General features: G+C 39.2%; 1 protein-coding gene and 1 long non-coding RNA gene across 2 annotated transcripts in view; one reads left to right on the plus strand and one right to left on the minus strand.

Annotated features, from left to right (window-relative positions):
- Nucleotides 1-25,866, plus strand: part of LOC141370269 (uncharacterized) — an 89,159-nt gene that overhangs the window by 61,470 nt on the left and 1,823 nt on the right. Inside the window, exon 2 of the long non-coding RNA XR_012374169.1 lies at nt 14,593-14,715. This is a non-coding gene — a long non-coding RNA (uncharacterized lncRNA). The remainder of the gene's footprint in view (nt 1-14,592; nt 14,716-25,866) is intronic.
- On the minus strand, nt 3,989-5,085 carry LOC112815079 (E3 ubiquitin-protein ligase RNF113A-like). Its single transcript, XM_025860873.2, has one exon. It carries the CDS (start codon nt 5,083-5,085, stop codon nt 4,051-4,053), a length of 1,035 nt encoding a protein of 344 aa, XP_025716658.1. The 3' UTR covers nt 3,989-4,050.

Here is a 25,866-nt window from a genome sequence, read left to right on the forward strand (position 1 = left end):
TCTTTGTCATACAAACCATTTTCTGCAGTGTGCATGGAGCTGCTCTGTGTTGAGTGATGGACCCAGGAACCTGCTCCAAAGGACCTACCAACCAGGCCTATCCTATCTGAGTGTGTGAGCTCTTTGGAGCTTCATTTTTCCTCTTCTGCTGTCCCATGTTTCCATGGGAACCATCTTGCCCAGTGGCATTTGTCTACAATGCAGCATGTTATACCTGACATAGGATTCAGTATTTTATAAGATGGACCTAAAAATGTGATCTGTATTCCAGTGCGTAGTGAAAGAAAATAGCTGGGTTTCTACAGTCTTTTGTGCAAGTCCTGGCTGTGCAACCTGCTGAAAGTTACATCGTTTCTGTGAACCTTACTTTACTCATCTGTAAAATAAAAAATAGAAAATACACGTTATTTTTGGAGTTAGGATGAAAAAGTCAAAAGACAATGTATATAAAGCATTTATTTCATTGTATATCCTCTAGTGCATACTCAATGATGATTAACTTTCTCTCTTTGAAGAGCTATCTATTTTCAATAAGGATAATTTTATTGTAGAGACAGTTCGTGTTTTCAGAGTTCAAATAAGAAACTTGAGGGGTTGCTGTAGGTAGCAGAAGCTTTTAGAGGAGGTGGGGAGTTCTTTTAAGACTTGAGAAGTGAAAAAAAAATCTAAAGTACATTGAACTTTAAAGACTCTTCTCTTGAATTTAATGATAGTCTAAGGAGCAAAGCCACAGGTTAATGAAGAACACTGTCATTGCTGGGGGTGGGGTAGTTTTGGCTACCTCTACCTGGGAAGGGTTCAGAGGATTTATTTGGGCTCTTCACTGTATTTAAGAGACTGTGGCATAGTTAAAGTAGCTAAGGGATCAATCAAAGTTTCATCATTTCAGGAGAGCTAACAAGACTTAGAGGCTGATGGTGTTGGTTTACCAGAGAAGAGCGTACTAACCCTACAGCTTAGAATTCAGGGTATTTTCTAAACAGAAAAGGGATCTTCTAAAAATGCTGGATAATTAAAACATGGCAAATGATCACTTGAGGAGTCGTTTGCAGTGGGACATCATATAAAGCTAGGACAGGGTTGTAAATAAAAGATATTTGTACTGAGCTTAGAGACTTAGGAAATTCTAGGTTATTTCAAACCAGTCATCAGCTCACTGATGAGTTCATAATCATAGTAAAGTAAATGTTTTCCATGAAGCTACATTACAACGTGTTGGTGTTGTGGAGAGAGCACTAACTGTTCTCTTTACATTCTGATACTCAGACTTTAGAACATACGAATGAATAAGACAGGAAGGAAGGAGAGGTGGGAAAGAGATGAGGGAGTGTAACATTATCCACTTTATACCTAGAATGGCAAATACGGTTTTAGATGTGTACTAACAACGGGATTCCTAATGCTTTACCTCTCTTCTAAACATACTGCAACAATAGCATGACAGGATAATTTCGGGTCTGCCTTTTTGGGGCAGTGTACTTGTACCAAGCGGTGTGGAGAGAGAAGCGGGAAGCCCCTCTCAGTGGAGAAGCAGAGATGACATAGGGTTCTTAGTTGTTTTCAGGGTATATTCAGTTCCCGCTTCCAGACTTGGGCAGAATCTCAGAATAGGGCAGAGAGAGCCAGAGAGAAGAGCCAGTAGCATTATTCTAGAAGAAATCTTATAAAAAGTATGACTCCAGGGTAAGAGTGGCCACCTCTAGAGACGCTTATTATATTTGATGGTCATAGCTAGGAGACCAGTTGGAACCATATTTTATAAACACTTGAATATCAAAGGGGGCATCTGAACATTACAGCTGTTACAGGTTTTCTTTTAATATATGAGCTCAGCCCTGCTTTAACAGTATTTACAAACAGGTGTTGTCCAGACAGAATGTTCTTGGGTCATGTAGTCTGATCTTTTTGGAAGTGAAAGGCTGAGTAAATTTAACTACACGAGGGAATAAATAGAACGGGAAAAGCAGCCCACCAAACCTGGAGCCAGATCTGTCACTCCAACATATCAGTAGGCATATTGGAGGCAGAAGTCGTGGGTTAAACTTCTTCCTTGACTCTCCTCAGCCCCCTGTGAGATCACTTGGTTTTCCAGTAAATATGCCTGGTGATTGGCATACATGTATAGATTTTTATACTTGTACTGAGTACCTGTGACTTTTACATCTCTATCTTACAGATAATAAGGTTGAGAATATTCTATTTACAAGAATTTCTCCTACAGTGCACATTGTATTTATTTGAGAGTGATTTCTTGATAAGCCCATTTAAGATAGACTCTGAATCAATATGAAACTGCGTGTCAAATAATACCAGCATTATGGAGAAGAAAATGAATCTATTCTCTAGGTGACAAGAATTTTTGCTTGACTTCTAAGTGGGAGAAGGGTATTATGGAAGAGGCGGATAAGACAGAAATGTATGTGTTCACAGTGAAGGTACCATTGGCCCGCTTCCTCCATACTTTCTCACTGCTGGTGAAATTTACTAAAATTCATTATACTCTTTTCAAGAACTTCATGGACACCCATATTTGGAAAGAATCAAACACTGCAGCATGAAAGAGAAATGCATGTGGAACTGTAGACATTGGAAATAGAAGGTAATGCTCAGATTGTAGCAGAAAGTAGATGAGGCTTTTTCTACACAGTTTCCCAGCACCCGGACCTTGCTTTCGAGGGCTGAAGAGGGCCCCACCTGCATTAGGTTTCAGGTGTGTGTATGTGTACCTGCATCAGCACTTTTCCTTTATCCTGGTACTCTCTGCCCGAAGCAAGATGGATTTGGCTTCTCTGCAGTTACTGAGCTGGAGCCAACAGCTTACACACAGTTACTGGCCAGAGCACCTGTCTGCATTTCGAGAAGATGAACATAGATGTGACTCAGCAATGATTTAATAACCATCCTGCTGCCCTTTGGAGAATGTATATGGGTCTGATACATCACTTGCTGACACACAGAGTTGCATGGGGGATTGCCTGTGGGCCTGCAGGGGAAGGAAAAGAGAATGGATCAGATTTCACAGAACAGTCCAGGTTGGGGTTATGATGGGTTTTTTGTTTGATTTTTGGTTTTTTTTTGTTTTTTTTATCTGTTTTCTGATAGGGAATACAGTTTTTGTTTCTATAGTTAAATTTCAAAGAGTTGTATTTCCAGTGTACCAGGTTGCATGGGTAGTTTGGATGTTATGTTACATGTATACAAACACATGTTTAGCAATGAACTTCCTTTGTTCATCAATTCTGTACTCAGACATGCTCAATCTAATCTTCCTTAACCCACTATTTAACCCACTGCCTGTGCTTTCAATTTTCTAATGTGGTTTTTCTTTTTTTTTTTTAAGATTTTATTTATTTATTTGACAGAGAGATAGCACAAGTGGGCAGAGTGGCAGGCAGAGGGTGGGGGAGAAGCAGGCTCTCTGCCGAGCAGGGAGCCCGATGCGGGGCTGGATCCCAGGACCTGGGATCATGACCTGAGCCTAAGGCAGACGCTTAACGACTGAGCCACCCAGGTGCCCCTCTAATGTGGTTTTTCTTGCAGATTATTGATTGATTGATTTTTAGAGAGAGAGCTTGCAAGTGAGTGGGGAGGGGCAGAAGGAAAGGGAGAGAAATCCTCAGTCTGACTCCCTGCTGGCCATGGAGCCCTATGGCACCCCACAGATTTTTTTTTTTTTATTTGTAGTAATGCCTAATGAGTCTTCAGAATTTGTTTTTTTTTTAATTAATAAAAGTTCTATGGGTTTGAAAATCTAGTATAATTTATAAATATGATAAAGCAAAGTTAGGATGTATTTTTTTTTAAAGTAGAGCTTTTTTCTTTTAGTTAGCTCCTCCCACTCCAATTTATTTTTTTCTCTATCAGGAAGAGGCTTTCCATGTACTTGGCATGCAATAACGGATTGGCACAAAGTAATTATTTGTTGAAGTGACTGGTAGGGTAAAATTCCTTCTCTTACCATTGTTCCTCCTGGTGTTTTTTTTTTTTTTTTTTTTTAAGATTTCCAAACAACAAAAGGATTTATTTTGAGGTGTGAGAATAATAGGAAAACTAAGTGATGGGGATTGGACCCTCATCGGGGTCTTCTGGGAAATCAGAAGCACCACCCTCTTCTGCAGCTCGATGCTTCTCCAATTTAGCAATCAATTCTTTCGCTGGATTGAAGACGCCATTGGTCTGCTGGTCACAGACATAGCAGCGAGGGGTGGTGCGGAAATGCTGCAGTGCACAGCTCTCACAGAAATAATGCCTGCACTTGGTGACAACTGGATTCTGGAAGGTCTGGCGACAGATGAAACACTTGAATGGTATTTCCTCATCATCGCTTCCCACTTCATAGTTTTCGTCCTCATAGACACCATAGCGACCCTCATCAAGCTCACGTTCGATCTGCCACCCATGTTTGTAATCTGAACGGTCATGGAGGAACTTGCAGCTGTCTCCGAAGCCGCAAAAGCCAGTCTCCTTGTAGTCCTTACAAATGTTGGGCTGGTAATCCCAGCGTAGCGTGGCACGTAGATGCTCGGGAGCTCGGATGGGGCCCTTCCTCACCATCCCGGAGGAAGCATTGCCCATAGACGTATCCTTGGGCTTCATGTATTTGTGATAATTATTGATTCCCCGATAGATCTTGTCATCTTCCTTGCCCCTCAGCTCCTCCTGGATCTTCTGGCTGCGCTCAAAGATGGCTTGTGCGTCACGCTCCTTCTCTGTGTCTAGCTCGTAGACAGCAGTCGCCCCCATATCCTCCGGTCCCACGGGTTTTGCTGAGCGGGTGGACTTGTACACCACGCCAAGACTCTCGGGCTCGTTCTCCTCCTCCTCCTCGCTGCTCAAGTCGCCGTAGGCCGCCTTCTGTTTACCACTGCCACGAGTTTTCTGTATCATCGGATTGTGGACGGCCCGCTTCTTCTCCGGGCGAACCACGGTGCTGCCTTCGTCGCTGCTGCTGTTGCTGTCTCCGGGCTCCTGGTCGCACACCCGGCGCTTTCTGCGGCCTGCCGCCCCTTTCCGCCCACCGGGCTTTTTGAAGAGGAAGGTGCACACCCGCTCTGCCATCTTGCCTGGAGAAAGTTGCTCTGCCATTTTGGAGTCCCGAGCTCCGGAAGGCTGCGGCGAGCTCCGCCGCGCGGGGCCTCTTCACCCTCCTGGTGTATTTTTAAAAGTTTTTTTTTTTTTCATGGGTTTTAATAGTCTGCACTTTAATTTGTGGCACAATCTGTATACACGAACACACAGTCATGTGAATCTACCTCTCCATACTTTCCCCACGAAAAGAAAGTGATTATAATTTAGGTACTACAGATTCTTCTCTCCTTAGCTTCCTTAAAGGGTCAGTGAGAGATGGGAGTTGGATTATTCTGTGTTAGAGCCCACCTTGGTTCTGAGGATCACATCTACTTATAAATCCACCGTTGTAAGTGCCATTCCTGTCTTTAAAGGTACAGAGATGTCAGCCAACTTCATGTGGTCCTCAATCAAATAAATGATGTGTTATTCCTTATTTAGGAATCTTTCTTGTTTTGTAAATATTGGAGGAGGGCAGGTCTGTGTTTTATGACGTGGCACTTCTCTGCAGTATTTACAAGAGCTTTTCACTCTTCCTTGTAAAACCTAATTCATCATAAAATAAGACTTCATTACTTGTGTTCTCTCTCAGTATATAATCTACTACATACAGGTATGTATGCATTCACATGTGTAAAAATAAGTCAGCATCTGTGATAGTGTGTATATATATAATGTATAGGTATATCGATATTATTCAGTTATGTACAATAATTTCATGGTACATATTACAGGTGAGGAAAATTTCAAAAATTCTTCACAGAAAAGCTGAAAAATATTTTTGAATTTCACTTCATGTTTGAATGAGCAAACTTGATTCTCTGCTTCTCTCCTGGCCTCACCCTCCATTTAATATATATTGCTATGGTAATCTTTGGTGTATATGGACCACTTTTTATACAACCCAAGGACCTTTGAGACTTTCTTGGCTCTTGGAGGTATGGGAAGATGAGGCCTGTAACCACAGTGTTCTAACTGTGCAGGTCTGATATCTTCCTACATCCTCCAACCCAAGGGCAGATGGGTACCATTCTTTGTCTCTTGTTAGCTTCCCCATGAACCCAACCCCGATTGTACCTTGATCTCTTTGGCTTATTTATTGAAGGTCAGTGGGTCACCAGGGAGGGAGCTCTTCATAACCCCACTCAACGTTCCACCCTCAGCCCCAGGCCCCCCATCTGGGCCTTCTTTCCCTGAGCTGACCAGCCCTCCCTCACTTGTTTTCCCTGCTGCTCAGACTCCCTGGGAAATCAGTCATTCTCAGGGGTTGCAATGGTAAGCAGCCCCTTTTGTCTCCTGAAAACAAGATGATGTCCGAATAATTTCTTTCTCAGAGGAGAAAGGAAAAGTGATGAAGGACATTTATGGGCTGCAACTCAGCCTCCTTTGGCTCACTGTGCCATCCTGATCTTCTCCTCATTTTCCTGGGAAGTTAGTTGGGAATCTTGTCATCTCCGTAGGTGCCTTTGCCTGGTTCATAATAGCAGTAGTTTCAGAATTGTTGGAACTTACCAGCTAGTAGCAGTTATGGGGCCAAAATCCCAGGATTGAAATTCTTGAGTGACATAATGGAAGCTCAGGGCTGTGTCCTTGGTCACCCCCCCCCCCCTTATTTAGACTTTATTTTACAGAAGTATTGGTTTCACAGCAGAAGTGGGTGGAAGGAGATTGCCTATATATTGCCTACCTCCACACATGCATAGCTTCCTCATGATCTACATCCCCCACTGGAGTGGTACATTGTTTTTTTTTTTAAAGATTTTGTTTATTTATTTGTCAGAGAGCAAGAGAGAGAGAGAGAGAGCACAAGCAGGGGGAGTGGCAGGCAGAGGGAGAGGGAGAAGCAGGCTCCCAGCTGAGCAGCGAGCCTGATGCGGGACTTGATCCTGGGACCCTGGGATCATGACCTGAGCCGAAGGCAGACGCTTAACCAACTGAGCCACCCAGGCGCCCCTGGAGTAGTACATTTGTTACAGTTAGTAAATCGACATCAGCACATCATTATCACCCAAAGTCCATCATTTACATCAGGGTTCCCTCCTCGTGTTGTCTGTTTTATGGCTTTGGGCAAATGAATAAGGACATGTGTCCATCATTACGGTATCACAGTAGTCGTACTGCCCTACAGCCCCTCACTGCTCTCCCTGTTCATCCCTCTTTGCTGACAGCCACAGATCTTTGTACTCTCTCCACAGCTTTGCCATATTTAAGGTGTTATAGAGTTGGTATTACACAGTGTGTAACATCAGATTGACTTTCACTTAGTAATATGTTTTCCCTGGTTACATTTTTATTTCATGTTTCTATTTTTGTGTTAGGAGTTACTGTAAAGCAGTGATACTGAGTGAAGAAAAATAACAGTGCTCTGTGCCCACTCTCCATCCTGGAATTTTTGTTCTGTTTTTATTGAGATATAATTGACATATAACATTGTGTGAGTTTATACAGCATAGTGATGTGCTATATGTATATATTGCAAAGTGATTACCACAATAAGTTTAATTAAAATAAATCAGCTTACATGGTTATAAACTCATTTTTTTCATTCTGATGAGAACTTCTCTTCTCTTCTTTTAAATTTTTAATTTTTTTTCTGAGAAGAGCGTTTAAAATCTACTCTCTTAGTCCTCATACCTGTCAGAATGGCTAGAAACAACAAGTGTGGGCAAGGATGATAAGGAAAAGGAACCCTTGTGCACTACTGATGGGAATGCAAACTGGTGCAGCCACTGGGAAAAACAGTATGGAGATTCCTCAAAACATTAAAAGTGGAACTACCCTATGATCTGGTGATCACTCTACTGAGTATTTACCCAAAGAATACAGAAACACCAATTTGAAAGTATATATGCATCCTTGTGTCTATTGCAGCATTATCTACAGTAGGCAAAATATGGAAGCAGCCCAAGTGTCCATTGATTGAAGAGTGGATAAAGAAGATGTGGTATATATATACACAATGGAAGTCTATCCAGCCATTAAAAAGAATGAAATCTTGCCATTTACAACAACATGGATGGATCTAGAGCGTGTAATGCTAAGTGAAATAAGCCCGTCAGAGAAAGACAAATAGCATATGATTTCACTCATATGTGGAGTTTAAGAAACAAACAAAAAATGAAAAGGAAAAAAGAGACAAACCAAAAAATAGACTTTTTAGTGAACAAACTAATGATTACCAGAGGGGAGGTGAATGGGGGATGGGTAAAATAGGTGAAGGAGATTTAAAAAGTAATCTACTCTCTTAGCAACTTTTAAATGTACAATACAGTATTGTTAGCTATAGTCACCAAGGTGTATATTATGTCCCCAGGACTTATTTTTTTAATTGAAATATACTTGACCATACAATATTATATTAGTTTCAGGTATACAAAATAGTGATTCAGCAATTATATACATTATGAAATGCTCACTGTGATAAGTGTCATTACTATCTGTTGCCATACAGTTATTACAGTCTTATTGACCATGTTCCCTATTCTGTATTTTTCATCTTCTTGACTATTTTAAAACTAGAATTTTTTTTTAAGATTTTATTTATTTATTTGACAGAGACACAGCGAGAGAGGGTACACAACCAGGGGGTAGTGGGAGAGGGAGAGGCAGACTCCCCGCTGAGCAGGGAGCCCGATGTGGGGCTTGATCCTAGGACTCCAGGATCATAACCTGAGCTGAAGGTAGATGTTTAACAACTGAGCCACTCAGGCGCCCCAATTGTGCCTCTTGATGCCCTTCAGCTCTTTTACCCATACCACCACTCCCTTCCCTCTGGCAACCACCAGTTTGTTTTCGGCACTTATAAATCTGTTTCTGTTTTTGTTGTTGGTTTTGTTTTTTGGATTCCACAGATAAGTGGAACCATATGGTATTTGTCTTTCTTTTCTGGCATATTTCACTTAGCATTATACCCTCTGTAACAACCCATGTTGTTGTGAATGACAGGATTTCATTCTCTTATATGGCTAAATAATACTACATTGTGTATGTATAGCACAGCTTTCTTACTCATTCATGTGTGAATGGACGCTTAGGTTGCTTTCGTATCTTGCCAATTGTAAATAACGCTGCACTAAACATAGGCATGCATATATCTTTTCAAATAAGTGTTTCGGTTTTCTTCCAATGAATATCCACAAGTGGAATTTCTGGATCATATGGTATTTCTATTTTTAATTTTTTAAGGAAGCTGCACTGTTTTCCAGATTAGCTACACCAAGTTACATTCCCACCAACTGTGCATAACTGTACCCTTTTGCCACATCCTTGCCAGATTACACAGAATCTGTAGCTTCCTTAGGTAGTATAGACATTTTAACAATATTAATTATTCCAATCCAGGAGCATGGAATATCTTTACATTTGTGTCTTGTTCAGTTTTTTTTCATCAGTGTCTTGGAGTTTTCAGAGTACAGATCCTTAACCTTATTTCTAGGTATTTTATTTTTTTGACGTAATTGTAAATGAGATTACTTCCTTAATTTTTGTTTCTGTACTTTGTTATTAGTATAAGAAATGCGATAGATTTTTGTATATTAACTTTTTATTCTGTGTCTTTACTGAATTCATTTTTTAGTTCTGCTAGATTTTTGCTGGAGCCTTTAGGGTTTTTCATATGTAGTATCATGTCATTTGCAAATAGTGACAGTTTTACTTGTTTACCAGTTTGGATCCTTTTTTTTTTTTCTTGGGAGATTGCTATGGCTAGGACTTCTAGCACTGTGTTGAATAAAAGTGGTGAGAGTGTATATAATGAGGCTGTGGTTTTAACATATGTTTACGTAATTCCATAATTATTAATTAACTGGCCATTCAGTCAAAAGGATTAAGGATTTGTCTTTAAATGCCTTTGAGTCAAGTGTTAACAGGTGAGTGGCATCTCTAAGGGTTGGACTTACACTCAGGCTCTTCTGTGTTGTATTTGGCCTTGCTCAAGGTAACTGCCTGAGCGTCATTTCCATATGCAAATTATAGTAATAATTCATACCTTGTAGAGATACGATGATTCAAGGAAAAATGTATATAAGATCTCAGAACATCTCACTCTATATCTGGCATAGAGTAGTTAAAATAAATTGCTGAATGAATAAGGAATGACAGTGTGCATGAATGAGAGAACAGAGGGATCATTATTAAAATAGGCTGTTTTATTTGTAAACTTAAAATAGTACGTGTACAGTTTTGGGATGATAAGACTGAAATCATAGCCTCAGCACTACATATATACTATTATTTAATTTTTTCATATTTTGAAACAGAAAAGTTGTACAGGAATATTTGTTTCCTGAAATATATGAAAGTTGACCATCCAGAATGCTCCTCCATACCCACAATATTATCATTCAAATCAGGGAAATTTATACTGATTCATTTCTGTCATCCAACCTACATACTCCATTCAAATTTCAGTGATTTTTTTTTCAATAGAAATTACTTATTGCAAAAAGGATCCAGTTTAGAATCAAGTCATTTAGTTGTAATGTGTCTTTAGTTTTCTTCAGTCTGGAATATTTTCTCAGCATTCCTTTGTCTTTCATGACTTTGACACTTTTTAAGATTATAGGCCAGTTTGTTGTTTGTTCTTTTTTAGAATGTTACTTAATTTTTGTGTTTCTGATGTTTCTTCCTGATTTGATTTAGGTTATGTACCTTTTGCAGGAATATCACAGAAATGATGCTTTGCTCTTCTTATTTTAACCTACCAGATGGTACCTAATTTTGATTTGTCCTATTACTGAAAATAATAGTGCTTGATCATTCATTAAGGGGATATTTGTCTGATTTCTCTATTGTAAAGGTTTTCCCTCCTTTTAAAACAAGATGAAATTCTTTGGGAAGGTATTTTGGAACTGTATAAATGTCTCTTTCCTCTTCAGGCTTTAATTTATGTTTTTTTTGTTTATGTCAATATAGATAATGGCATTTTAATAAGTGATTTATAATCCACTTTTTTTAAGTGATACTTATGTGATTGCTGTCCTGGCCACTAGAAGCCCTTTAAAATTGGTTTTTGTATCCTTACGTACTTTTGTCTTTCTTTCAGCGCTTCTTTGTTTTCTGGTACAGCAGTGGATTCCAAGTTTGTTTTGTATTTTTCCTGATCCATTAGTGGAATTAGCTATATCTTCAAGGCACCTGAGTTCTTTTAGAGGAGAATACATTCAGAAGCCACACTCTAGATGATAGATGTACTTATTACTTCATCAGAGTGTTGTTACTTTCAGACTGTCTGAGTAGACAGAGCTGGAGTAGTTTATATACATTTATCTGTCCATTTATACATACTTTTATATGTATTCTCTCTTTTTTAAAGATTTTATTTATTTGAGAGAGGAAGCACAAGCAGGGGGAGGGTCTGGGGCAGAGGCACGCGGTAGAAGCAGACTCCCTGCTGAGCAGGGAGCCCGTTGCAGGCTTTGATCCCAGGGCTCTGGGATCATGACCTGAGCCGAAGGCAGATGCTTAACCAACGGAGCCACCCAGGCGCCCCATGTTTCTTTTTTCTTTTTTTTTTTTTTTAAAGATTTTATTTATTTATTTGAGAGAGAGAATGAGAGATAGAGAGCATGAGAGGGAAGAGGGTCAGAGGGAGAAGCAGACTCCCTGCTGAGCAGGGAGCCTGATGTGGGACTCGATCCCGGGACTCCAGGATCATGACCTGAGCCGAAGGCATTCGCTTAACCAACTGAGCCACCCAGGCGCCCCCCATGTTTCTTTTGATTTAGAAATGTTGTGTATCATGAGTTCACACTGATGTTTCTGATTCCAGTTCAACGCCTCAGGGTTTATTCTATTTTTTTTTTCTCAATTTCTTCTCTGATAGTCAGAATCCTGGCTCCCTTTACTATCAATGTATACTTAGTGAATCAACCTCTCTGTATGTAACTTACCACCCCTCTCCATGGCCACTCCTTTCCCATGTAGATGCCCTCTGAACCCTATTGGACAGGTGACTTTAAACCTAATTTTTGTTTCCAGTGCATTGAGCTGTATTGTCTCTTGGATGCCTTCCCTCCTCCTCTGAGCCTCTGATTCCTTATACCAGACTGCCTGCCTACATAGACACATTGCTTGTCCCATTTAACCTCTGAATCTCTAAACCAGCCCCTCCCCCCCCATACAAGGACTCCTTCCTTACCCTTTCAGACACCCCCTGCTGGGCTGACTCTGGAATGGAGTCAGCCCTCCTTACTCAGCCAGCATTGGCTCTGACTCCACACACAGGGCTGCCCCTCATGTGGATACCTTCTTTACCCTACTTGGCTCTAAAGCCCTGCAGCAAGATGCACTCAGGTGTATATTCTGTCTTCATCCTGCTTAAGATCTGACTTCCTTCACTGGGCTTCCACACACACTGGGCTTCCCTAATGCCTGGATACCCTTAATCCCATGTCTGGATATCCTCCTCTTGATGCTTGGATAACCCCCCTCTCCCTTTTCTAGCTGCCTAGCCTCTTCTCCCCAGCCCCACCCTCACTCCCATGTCTGTCATCTTGCCTCTCTTCTAGCATCCTGCCCTGAGCTACCACAGCATCCCCACCCCTGGTCCAGGCAGACCCTCTTCTGCTTCACTTAATGGTTTGATAAGTGAATTATTCAAGCAAGGAAAGAAAGAGGAAGAAGAAGAGTCCTTGCACAGTTTTAAGATGCTTCTTTGCTTGGTTAAACTACAGCTGAAAATACAAGGGAAAAATCTTCAATATTTACACTGGAGATGACTAAGTAGTGTCAGAAGTATAAGCTCACAGATGTCAGGATACATATATCTCCATATTTGTATTCTCAGTATCTAGCATATGGCCCGGCACATGGCAAATATTTATGATTAATGAATGAAAACTTTAAGAATAGGATGACTTTATGGTTTGAGTTTTAAACTCCACTTCTAAATTTTGCGGGATTTTAAAAAACTAACACCTTTCCCCCTCATTTTTATTATTCTAAAAACACGCATAAAACAGTGTAATTTAAGTTCTAAGGGGCTTTGAATCTCTATTTCTTCTTGTTTTTGCCTCATTACTTTTCCTCTTTCTATTGGATCATTCCTACAAATGTGCAAATTAACCGTGGTATTTAGCCTTCCTTTTGATCTACATCTCCATGTCCATTCACCCTTTTTCATCCCTCTGCCACCAGTCTATTCTAAACCACTATCATTTCTCAGCTGACGAGTATCTTTTCTTGGGGGAAGGGGCTGTATTGATTCTTTACTGGTATTTCTGCTTCTACTATTTTCTCCTCCAGTCTTTTCTCCAAGTAGCAGTATGAGTCTTATTCCCAACCATCTCCTCAGCCTTATTTCACGCCACTGGCTCGTGGTCACCACCTCACACAACTGACTTGTTAATAAATCCTTAACACATTAGACTACTTCCATATAATATCTTTTCACTGGCTGTCTTCAGCCATGGGGTTCTTGGCCTACTTGCCTCCAAAATTTTGCATTTTCTTCGACCTTTAGCTCCTTGCTAAACACTTTCATATTGGAGGCTGTTCTGTTTACCCCAAGTTGTTCTGTTTACGTTCTTCACTGTGGATAGTTTGTAATTATTTTGTCTATTTCCTTTTTATCACCTTTCAATCTCATAGGCAATAGACTCCATCTTGGTAAGGACCATGATTATCTTGTTTTCCATTGTGTATTCTAAGTAGAAAAGTTAGATGCTCAATAAACGTCTGATGAATATCTGAATAGTAGTGCTGAAACATTCTCTCAAACAAAATGATAGAAGAGACAGTTTTAAGAATATGTGCTTTATATGCCTTTAATGCAAATTTAAGAAATCATATAGTTTCCAAAAAATAAAGACGCATTATTGTATAACATTTATATTGGCTGTTATTTGGGAAATAATTTTTACCTTAGGAGAAAGCTATACGGATTAAATATTTCCATTTAGTTTAAAGTATTTTTGCAAGTACAAAACAGTTGATTTACTTAGTTCAAAGTTTTTCAAGGTTTCCATTAACTTACAAATACTTACTAGCCAAGCCTAGAATTCAGGAAAGCCATTAAAATGTTAATATTTTTAATTATTTATTTATTTTTAAAGATTTTATTTATTTATTTGAGAGAGAGAATGAGAGAGAGAGAGAGCATGAGAGAGGGGAGGGTCAGAGGGAGAAGCAGACTCCCCGCTGAGCAGGGAGGCTGATGTGGGACTCGATCCCAGGATTCCAGGATCATGACCTGAGCCGAAGGCAGTCGCTTAACCAACTGAGCCACCCAGGCGCCCAAGCCATTAAAATGTTAACATGTCAATTCTCACTCTGTGCCAGCTGAATAGATGCATAAGTTTTTGAATATTCTCCTCATACATACTGAGGTGAAATATGAGAAGGAAACATGTTGAATGTATACTACCATACCCAGTTACTGTGTCTCTGCCATTGGGGTGCTTGTGGTCCATAGCAATTAATAAGGTCTCAAATGATGTCAGAAGCAATTTAATTTTAAGCGGGGGTTTGCACACTGTGGCCTGTGGCTTGTGTACCTTAAAATATTTACTCTATTGCCCTTTACAGGAAAAAAAAATTGCCAACCTATCTTGAGAAGCAAAATTGAGGAAAAATAAGAGAAAAAAAATGGAACAGATGAATCTAATGTAGATAAGAGCACATTTTGGAATGGAATAATCACAGTTGAAGGTTTGATTTTTTTGGCTATTTTAAAATTTTGAAATTTTGGTCATTTTCTTTTTCTTCCAAATTACCTCTGTGGGTAAGATAGCTGGAGGGACTTCAAAAATGACCTTAGATGTTTCAAGATTTGTCTTCGATTTTAACAAACAATATGTTCCAGTTTCCCAGACAGAAGAAAAACTGAAGAATATTATGTGGTATACATTATTATACTGGGCAGAATTTTGTCTCGTACCACACTTTTTACTATGCAGTGGACTTAAAACCTTATTAAAATACTAGTGCCAATTACCCTAATGTTCTTTCTCCTCTTTTTTTTTTTTCGACAAATTTAGTGAGTTATAATTGACATGCAATGAATCGAACATTTTAAGGTATAAGTTTGATAACTTTTGACACAAACATACACCTTGAAACCATCACCATAGTCAAGATAATGATCATATTCTTTACCTCCAACTATGAAAAGTGATAAGTACCGATGGTAAACCCTAGAGAAACTATTAGAAAATTAAAAGAAGTATAGGTAATAAACCAAAAGCAGACATTAAATGAAATGCTAACACTCAAGTAATCCAAAAAGGCAAAAAAGGAGAAAAATAAGGAAGAAAGAACAAATATAAAATTTAGAAAATAGCAAGATTGTAGATTTAAACCAACCATATTAATAAATATTATAAATAGTATAAACTCTCCAGTTTTAAGGCAGCAACCGTAAGAGTAGATAAAAGTCTAGATATAACTATATACTTTCAAAAAATTAACATAAATATAAATGTAGAGATGAGTTGAAAAGATGGAGAGTCACCGTGTGAACATTAAACTTAACCTGGACTTGCTCTGTTAAGATCATAGTAAATTTCATGACAAGGGGTATTAGCAGAGAAAGAGACATGTCATAGTGATGAGTCAATTTATCAAAACCTAAAAATCCTACATATATATAACAGCCTAAAAATAGGCGTTTCAAAATACACGAAACATCTATTGACAGAAGTGAAAAGAAACATAGACAAATGAACAATTACAGTTAGATTCAACATCCTCATCCTAGAAAATGATAGAAAAGGAATCTATAAGTTATTAGGGAGAAAAGAATATTTGAATGACACTGTCATGAACCAACCTGACTTAGTTGATAATATGTAAAGCACTCCGCTCAACAGCAGAACATAAATTCTTTTCAAGCAGGCATGAACCATGCACCAAAATAGACCATACTTTGGGCCACAAAACAAGTCTTAACACATTTAAGTGAAATAATAAGTTGTATTTTTTATCATGGGCAATAAACAACTAAAAAAATAAAATGAACAAAATAATCACATTTACAGTAGCATCCTACAACATGAAATATTTTGGGATGAGTTTAACAAAATGCATACCCTAAAGACATAAGTACTGAAAACTAGAAAATATTTTGTGATTGTTGATTTGATCGATGTGTAGGGAGCCAGCCTGTGGGATGCTTTAAAGAGCTGGTGTATTGTATATCCCAGAAGCCCAGCAACCTGTACTTTGTCCTTCTGATTTGACATGGAAAAACTCCTATCAGGATCTACGTGCTGTAAGTTGATGGATTTCTGTTTCATTTCTGCCATGCACTACCTACCTATTTTAGGGTGTAGCCTAAGGTTTACTCAGAAGCTCTAGATCTTATCAAGAGAGACGAGTCAGGTATCAATCATTTTGTGATTGTATCTGCTATTTTTCCCTCCTCTCATTCAGTATCTTCCACAAACTTCTTGTGAACATACTATGTTTCAGGAACTGTAGGTTTTATAGTAAGGATTTAGAAAAAAAAAATAGATTGCTGCATGTATGATCACAGTTTTGTAGGAAGGCCTACACAAACTATTAATTTCCATATAACCTGCCCTAGTAGTTTTAGAAGCTCTCCTGATGTCAGACTGTTGTTCACATTTTTCAGTGTCTTACTGCACACTTACTGAGCTCTGAGTGTTGTTTTTTTTTGACAGACTAATTGCCTGGATTCTTTCCAAACCACTTTCTTTCTCTGACTTTTGATCCCATGTTGGTTTTTGCACCTGGCTGTTAAGTTATATTCTAATTTTAAACCCGTTTTTGGAAGCCCTCCCTGAATTTGGCTGACTGTCATCAGTCATCCTTTGGTTATGCTCAGGTTTCACCCATTTCTTCTAGTTTTGGTTTAAGAGTGATTATATGTAACTCTTCACTTTGGTGTTAAAACTGAAGACAAGGTTATTTTATTTTTTTATAAAACATTTTGTTTAGGCATGTCAGTACACTGAAGAGTATGTAATAATCTATTAAAAAAATATTCATTTTAACCAGGAGTTTCTCTCTCACGAAACATTTTATGCACTCTGTGTTTCATGAAAATCAGTGTTTTCTCTTCTGAAAACCATGCAGCCTGACTGCTGAACACAGTTTAAAAGCCATCAGGAGGCTTGTAGGCTGGGAGTGGGTGCTTGGTTATTAAGGCTTTATTGATTTTACAAGTTAAAGAATAACTGAGTCTTTCTTTTTTTTTCCTCTCAAGGAATCCTATATTCTTTCTTTCTGGACATAAACAGTACCATAGAAAGGCAATAGAATGGGAGTGTCTGGCATAGTTAACACCACCAGGAGCTTTAAGAAATCTTTGGGGAATTATACTCCTTGGAGGCTTCATAATACAGTGTTTAGACTGGTTGTCTAGACAGTAGGAAATGAAAATCTGGCAGCCTCAGCTCTGTAATATATTTGATGAATATTGAGTTATGGTGTAGTCATGAGCTCCTTAATATGGATGAGGAAAGCTAAGGTAGAGCTAGCTTGCACCACATTTGCCTGGTGACTCACACTGCCAAAATCGGGATCCACAGCCTCTGGCTTTATCTAATGCCCAGAAGATTGTATTATGCCCATATTACCAAATAGCACTGAATTATTTTGTTCAGAAACTCTTACTGTCATGAGGCTTCAATAATCAAATATGTTTAATTTTTTAAGCCATAAAACATTTATTTTTTTTTCTTTTCATAAATGGAATTGAGATTATCTAAATATAGGTGGGGTATTTTTCATTTGGGTTGTAGCAAATAATGACTTTTTATGTCTTTGTTTTGTGGAGCCTATAACACTAAAAGTCAGTGGCTCAGCTACTCAGTGGTACAGAGATATGTCAAGATCTGAGATACATTCTTACTGGATGCCAAAGGAATGCTTATGAACTCATGTGAACTTTTCTTTTGAGGTACTATTTCTATGAAAGAATGGCTTTTACTTTTTAAATTCAAGGGAATTTGACCTATCTCTGTTCTGGGGAGGAAATATTAAAAAATAAAATTCTGTCAGTGAATAATCACCCTCTTGGCTGGTGGATTCTGGAGGCATAAATATTTTTTTTAGTAGTGTGACAGCTATATTTTTGTAATGGAATTTAGCTTTATTCACCAAAGTCTTGACTTTTCTTTAATTTTCTCTGTATAACAGATAATTTTTGTGTACTTTCTCCTAAAGTGCATTTTTGCAGTCCCTTTTAACAATACCATATGAAGTTACTGGTCATTCAGAAAACAATTTTCAGATTATTGACCACAATAAATGAGCCAGAAATTTTATATAAATAAAACGTTTCGGACTATGAAACCATTTGAGCCACATCACTGAATAGATTATTTGCCAGTTTGGTATCTTAGCCACAAGAATGACGGGTTGCTGACTGAGTTTTTAGATTGCTGTGTAAGTAACTTTATTTTCTTTGGGTGACTTAAAAATAGAAATCATCTAGGCAGGGGTCTTCTTAAGGCCTGACATCTGAAATGACTACAGTAGACTGAGCAAGGATAATCTGATCCAGAAAATGTTGCCATTACCCTGGCACAGAGCTGGTTTAGGGATTAAGATAATGATAATGATAGTAGGTTTAATAATTTATTTTGAGTGCCCATTCATTCTTGGAATAGTCCTATGAAATAATTAATATTAACATATTTCTTTCATATGGAGAAAATAATATTCTTTTGGGATTCTCACCTTTATCACCCTTCTGATGTATTTTGATTCTAGCTCACCTGAGAGGTGGATGTCACTTCCTGACTCTGGAGGGTTCTGAAAGGGAAAGTGCCTGGAATTGTCTATCAGAGTCTGTGGTGTGCAATTGGAAAAGCTCTCCACATGGTTGATATTTGTATCCTCGTGTCTGAAATTGAATAGTGCTATGTTTATTTCACTATGTAAGAGCCTACCATTCATCAGTTTTGGGGTTGCCTTCAAACAGGTGATGTTATGATTTACCTGCCCTTTCTTTTAAGCAGAGTAGGTGGCTTAGAACATACTAATTAAAAGATGTTTAAAAGCGGGTACTTGGGTGGCTCAGTTGGTCAAGTGTCGGACTCTTGATTTTGGCTCAGGTCATGATTTCGGGGTCGTGAAATGGAACCCCACGTAGGGCTCCATGCTGGACGTGGAGCCTGCTTAGGATTCTCCTTCTCTCTCTCTCTGCCCCTCCCCCATCTCTGAAAAAAAGATGTTTAAAAGCAACTATTTCATCGTCTAATAAAATCTTACCTAAAAATTTAAGAGGAAAATTATACATTTTAAAGTAAGTCTAATGGATTTTATTATTTGCCCAAAAATACAAGTGCCAGCTGTGTCAGGCACAGATAAAATAAAACTAAATAAGTACAGTCTTTATCGTTAAACTGATGACAGACATAACTCATCATTCCCCAGAAAACTTTTTTGATTACACTATCTAACATTTTGCCTCCTCTTTTTTGGTTTTGCTGGTTATAAAGGTTTGGATTGGAGAGGGCTCACTGGATCCCAGTCCTTGGCGCTGGATCATTGGATTCAAATCATAATGTGGATAGGATAGGGAGGATGAATTACAAGGGTTCATGGAGCGGGATCAGATTACCAGGAACATAGGAGTGGATTCCTGCCCCAACCAAACCGCATTCGTGTGGATTTTTTTTTTTTTATTCAACTTAATTGGCTATTCCAAAGATTTTTTTTTTTTCCTGTTTTTGACGATTGGAGCCTTTAAGATGCACGATGGAATTGTGTTTTGCATTTTTTTGGTAAAAGGAGCAAAGCGAGGACCTGGAGATAATACGCTGGAGCAATCTCCTTGGAAGGATTCAGCACGAGTAGATGGTAAACATTTAAAGGGGAAAGGGGGGGGTTTGTTTAAAATAGTAAATCAGTAAGTCACTTCTGAATTTAAAGAACAAAATTGGAGTTGAAGAATAAGTAGGTTTCCAATTGGCTATTGCCGTTTTTCTTTGAAAAAAAATAAACATTTTTTAAAAAAATTAAAAAAAAAAATAAGTACAGTCTTTGCACCCAGGAAGCTCAAATGATAGTAAGAAAGATACATTTGTAACCAACCATGTTATAGTGTGGTCGGTTCTACACTTTTTGTATATGAAGTAATACAGTAGGACACACAAATTGTCATTTTTATTTTCCTAGCTGTGTATAGACTGTGAGAGACAGGGTGGTAGAGGAACAGGAAGAGCCATGAAGGTCTTCATGGAAGGAGCCCTGTTAGGGTATTTTATCTTTTGAATTTTTGGAGTTAGGTCTATACACTCAAATCACTTGATGCTTTTGGGTGAACATGGAAGATACTTCAGTTCATACAATCAATTTAGAGAAGCCATTACTGACTCTGATTAATTCATTCATTTAAAGTGTTTATGGGCAGCATTGGAGGATTAAGGACTAAACCAGAGACTATATGTAAATATAAAACTAAGGAAGATTTTGGCTGAAAGATGATAAATATGAACGTGGATAGGTTGACGTGTGAATTTTTTTTTAGGACATCCCACATAGATGAATCCAGCAGTGGTGGAATGTGTATATTCGAGCTTAGAAGATTTATCAGCATGTGGTGGTGTAGTGAAAACCCTAAACCTGGATAAAATCATAGCGCAAAGAACACAGGCCAAAGGCCTCATTCTGGGATCCCAGTGTGAATGTAGAAAACTCAGAGGATATTGGCACCATATATTCAGAAAGGTAGAAAAATATCTGAGAAACTCAGGCCTTAGAGAATTTTGATAGTAGACCAATTACAAAAATAAAGTTCCCTGGGAGTGTGTGCAAGTATCTCTACAATATCACTCCAGTCTCCACGAGTCTGTTTTTGCTGGCTCCCCTTAAATTCTCTGAACCTCATCTTTGGTACCACAGATCTCCTTCTTCAGAAAACTGTATGCATCCCCATTTCCTGAAGGAATCTGGAACACTTGTTTTTCTAGTATCCTGCAGACCAGGCTTCCTGAAGCATAAACTTTGCTAAGTCTCTGCATAGAGTATCATTGCAACACTTAAACAGAAGTACTTCCCATCTAACTCAAAAAAATAAACAAATAAAAGGAAAAAGAAAGAAAAACTTGTATGCTGTTGCAAAATCTGAATGAATACGTACTATGACTCACTTACTAGGTCGAGGAAACGAGCTCAGGGGTTTACCTGATAATATTTAGTTTATGTGAAAGATCATCTCATATATAAAAGCCCTTTTAAAATCCATGGTTAGAGCAGATGCATTGGACCTTTAAAGATCAGACAAGACTTCTACAAAGTACTTGCTCTCCATAGCTGGCTGTGCACGTTCCCTTTCATCTCCCCACGGCGAAGACACACATTTCAGGTTTGGGAGAGAAGAGCCACTTGAGAATTCACAAAGGGTGTGGTAGGGGCAGGGCTTACTCCCATGCGCAGGTGTGCTGAAGAGTGCGTGCACAGTCTCTGTTGGAGTGTGTGCGTGGCTGCACGTGCGGGTCCTGGATGTGTAGGCGGGATCCTCCTCTTCTAGCTCTAGACTTCATCGGGGAGATTCAGAATCCTTGCACCTGTCTCTGCACTGGTACCTGTGAGGCAGTACAGTTATGTGACTGTGCTATATATAAACGGTGCCCTTAACTTTGACATCCTTACGCAACATACATCTCAAAAAGAAAAATGTGTGCCAGTGTGCAGGGAAGAAGCGGAGACAGCTGACTTGGGCTCCCACAAGTGGGAGGAACGTCCACTCGTGAAGGCTCTACTGCTAGTCCCCAGTTTCTGCCAGTACGATCTATCAGTCCTCTTTCAAAATATCTTTGTAATATCTATGGATTTTTCTTTTTTTTAAATACAGCACAATATCATATTGCTTGAAAAATAAAAATGCTTTCTCTTTTTATAGCTTTTATTCTACTTATTGATGAAAAAACATCTGACTGTTGTGCTAAGGACCGTTTTGATTCGTTCTGAAGACCTACAATTGCTTTTATTATAAAGTGCCACAACATAATCATTGAATGGCTCTGTTTGAGCCATCTGAGAAGAATGGTGCCTAAAACCCAATTCTTTCCTTTGTTTTAGCAGGGAAGAGGGGTTGGTCCAACCAGTTTCACGTAGATCTTTGTAATTTGCAGGTTTTAAAAAAATAAAACAAAATGACCGGCTTCGTAGGCAAAGGCTTAATGCCAAGATTTACTACATGTTCTCTAGACCCCAGCTCAGTGTTCTGTGTCATGACGACCCTGTGGCTATTGCTCTCAGAGGGATAGAGCACAGAGATTGTTAATAATCTGGAAACCCAGTTAATGTAGTTTTAATTAAGTGGAACAAAACAGTGTATGCAGTGCCTTCGTTGATACAAAATTTTAATTTAAAATCAGACTGGGAATTGTTCTATATGCTGTGCTGCTGAGATGAGTCCAGACAGAACTATTCTTACCACTGGGGAGGTCAGTTATGAGGTGTGGCCATGGGGGAGGGTGGAAATGTCTTTCTTCCTAAGACCTAGGTAACAGGCTTTTGGGGGCTCTTCCACATGCCTAGAATTGGCAACCAGGACCCAAATGTGAAAATAAGTCTTCCTTCACTCTAAAGAGGTCACAGCAGTCAGAAACTGGGTGTAAAGACTTCTGTGTATGAGCAACAGATGGGTGCTCCTGTGACCCCACCACTTCCCGTGAGTGTATTTAGGAGAAGGAGGGGGCTTGATTTGCAGGGAAAAGGACCTGGGGAAAGATTCGTGAGTCTGTGCCCTGGAGAGGATTATTGCTGAGAGATTTTTTTTCTCCAGTCCGTAGAAGGGGAGATGGTTCTTTGCTTTCCTTGAAGCCGATTGGGAAAATAGAATACTAGGAAAACTGGTTCTGAACATTTGGGGACTTCTGAAAGAAGGGGAAATTAGGATGTGATTTCTCTTTGAGGATATGCTTAGATCTGGCCCAGTTCCAAGGGGAGTGTGGACAGAGAATGGAGGGAGATGGCAGAGGGATTGGTTGTGATTCAGGCTTAGTTTCTCTAGGCAGCAGATGTAAGGAAACAGCTCAGATGAGTCCTAGTGCCAGGATCCCACCCACGTGGGCTGCTCACTGGAGAAACAACCCCAGTAGAGAGGGGCTATATGTGACCAGCCACAAATGGGGGAGTTTAAGCTGGATCCACATAGCCCATGTCAGGAAATTTTGTAGGTCTGCCATCTCCTAGTGCATTTCAGGGGAAGCCAACCGTGCTTCCCATGAGGGAGCTTGTATTTGAGTGCTGGCTGTACAGAGGACATGTTCTAAGAGCAGTGGCCTCCTCTAAGAGCAGTGGTCTGAAACCGAGTAAAGAGACTTCCACCCTTTCTCATCCTTCCCGTTCTCAACCACCTAGAAAAGCAAGCATCTGGAAAAGGGAGCATGAATGCTGTAGAGTTTTCCCTTGGATATGAGATTAGAAGTTTTAAACAGATTACACTTTTTTTTTTTTTTTTTTAAACCTAACGTAACTAGAGAGCTGGGCTCAGAATTCCATGGAGGATGGGTAGTATAGTTCAGTAGGATCCAAAAGCAAGGTTGAAAGAAGAAAATGGAAACTTACCCACTTTACGTTTATGCAAAAGATTGAGACAAGTAAACCAATCTGGCAGTGATCTGAAGACTGCAGGTCTGGAAACTTTTAATGCCTGCACTAGAAATTGTCCTCTTACTTTAAATAGTGAAGAATCACAATGCCTTCTACATTTTCAGAAGCACGGCTCATTACCTTAATAGAGAAACTGCCAAAAGATTTTCTTCCCTTATTCTACTTATGTCTGTACACATGAAGTGCTCTGCATGGAAATACATGACTTGATTCCGATTGGAATCTATGAGTTCCTCAGTTTGGCAGGCTCAGGGAAGGAAGGATATGTTATGAGACACCATGAAATCATTGGTACCCTGTAATTCTTTGTGAACTTGGGTATATCTCCCAAAAATCCTTCATACTTGGGTCAGAAGCTGTGTATTTTCCTAGGGAACTCATGAGAACCAATTCTCTTATTTAAATATCATGAGAGAATGGAAGACCCAAAAGGCTTATAGGTAGTAGGTAGCCCTGCTCTAGATTGGGGGGGAGTGGGAGGGAAGGAATCTATGACAGTTAACCGTCCTGGGCATAGGTTGTGGAGCCCAATTTTCTCAGCGATCCAGAATTACAGTTTAAATACAAGTTTGGGCAGAGTTTGATGGCATACTGGGTTTGCTTCGGGATTTTGTATATCCACAGTTCTTTAAGGGAACCAGCAATGTCTTGGGTTCCAGCACACACTTTAGTGAGTGTTGATGGTTACCTGTGGTTATGGATTCTGTAGCAGTTAGGCATATTATCCCTCATCGTATCACTGATGTGTAGAACACCAGGGCTCCTCACACAAGCCCAAATAGGTAAGAATGACTAAAGGTCATAGGTGGTCTTCTCTCTTTAAAATGGAGTGGTTTGTCATTTTTACTTTTACTGATAATGCTTTTCTAAAAATAAATAGCCCAGGGTAATTCAGTTTGTATCTTCACAATGGGCAGGTACACATTGTACATTCTAGAGCTCAATTCATCTGCTTCAGATTAGATTGCAATTCAGGAGACATGCCTCAAGGCTTATTAGCGTTACAAACAGACTTCAAATGATGATGTAAGTTATTTATTGTGTGTGAAGCTGCAGATGGAGGTCTTAACAGCTTTTAGGAAGCAAAAAAAAAAAAAAAATTAAGTACCTTCTCTAAAAGGCTTAGAATCTGAAGACAATGATTGAGATTAGTTCCCACCAGAAGTGAAGGGGAGGGGATGTAAATGTCTGTTCTGGATGGATTTATTGAGCAGTGGATTTATGGAAAGAGTCGATCCTTGAATGTCAGTCAGGAAAGGACCTTGTTGCCGGAGAGATTTCTATGCATGTTTTTAATGTAGAGTTCATTGGAAATAAAACAAAAAACAAAGGCTTTTATTCTTTCGTTGGTTTACTTCGATCAGAAAATAATGTAAGACCCCATATATAAGGAGAATCTGATAGCTGAGGTGGTTCGCAGAGCAGAGTTCAGCACCCACATCATGTAGGCAATGTTTCCTAAAATGATGACAAATATCAAAGTGCAGCCTGTATAATATGCTCAGATAGTTCTAATCAAAATCACAATTTTATCATTATTTGAAGGACAGGAGAGTACACTGATCTACTTTTGTCCGTATGTTTTAATCATGGTACCAACCCAGTTATTGCTCCTGGAATTGAGATGGATCAGAAAGGAAAACATGCAGTTCCTATGTGTATTTTTGTGTTTAATTCCCCATCCCCACCCCTTTTTTTCCCCTCCTCTGTGAGACTCTGGAAAGCAAGTTTAGGATATTTCATCTTCTTATGCTACTGTTCTTATTATTACTTAAAATACTGCATTAAGTCTATTTCCCAGAGGTACTGTGGAAAGCCACCTCTAGTCTATCAGACAAAGTGCCCAGACTTGTAGGAGTTAACCATTTAAGAGCCTGGAAGGCTCCATTTGTATATTTTGTTAAATGGGTAACATTTCAATCACTTGGAATCTGCTTCCTTTACTTTGAACTAAATTTTTCTTTACATCTCGGATGTTCTTTATCATGCACGGATCTGAAGAGGCCCATTGACTTTCTCTGTGTCAGGATCCTTCGTATAATTTTTAATAAGCGCACATCTCACTGAATCCCCAAAGTGCCTTTTACCATCTTCATATTGACGGTCCCACATAATAACTCAGGCGCCGAATTTATTCCACCTGTCAAATGAAGCGTGTCTCTTCACAACTGTCCAACTCCACAAAAGCTTGCTGAGCAGGTGGCAGCAAAAACTTCATGGGATAATGATGTATATCATTTCAGTTGATACTTGTTCTTTTTCTTTTTC

The sequence above is a fragment of the Callorhinus ursinus genome, unplaced genomic scaffold (assembly GCF_003265705.2).
Source record: "Callorhinus ursinus isolate GAN/ISIS: 27379988/994484 unplaced genomic scaffold, GSC_fseal_2.0 scaffold30, whole genome shotgun sequence".
In the NCBI taxonomy this organism is placed as follows: domain Eukaryota; kingdom Metazoa; phylum Chordata; class Mammalia; order Carnivora; family Otariidae; genus Callorhinus; species Callorhinus ursinus.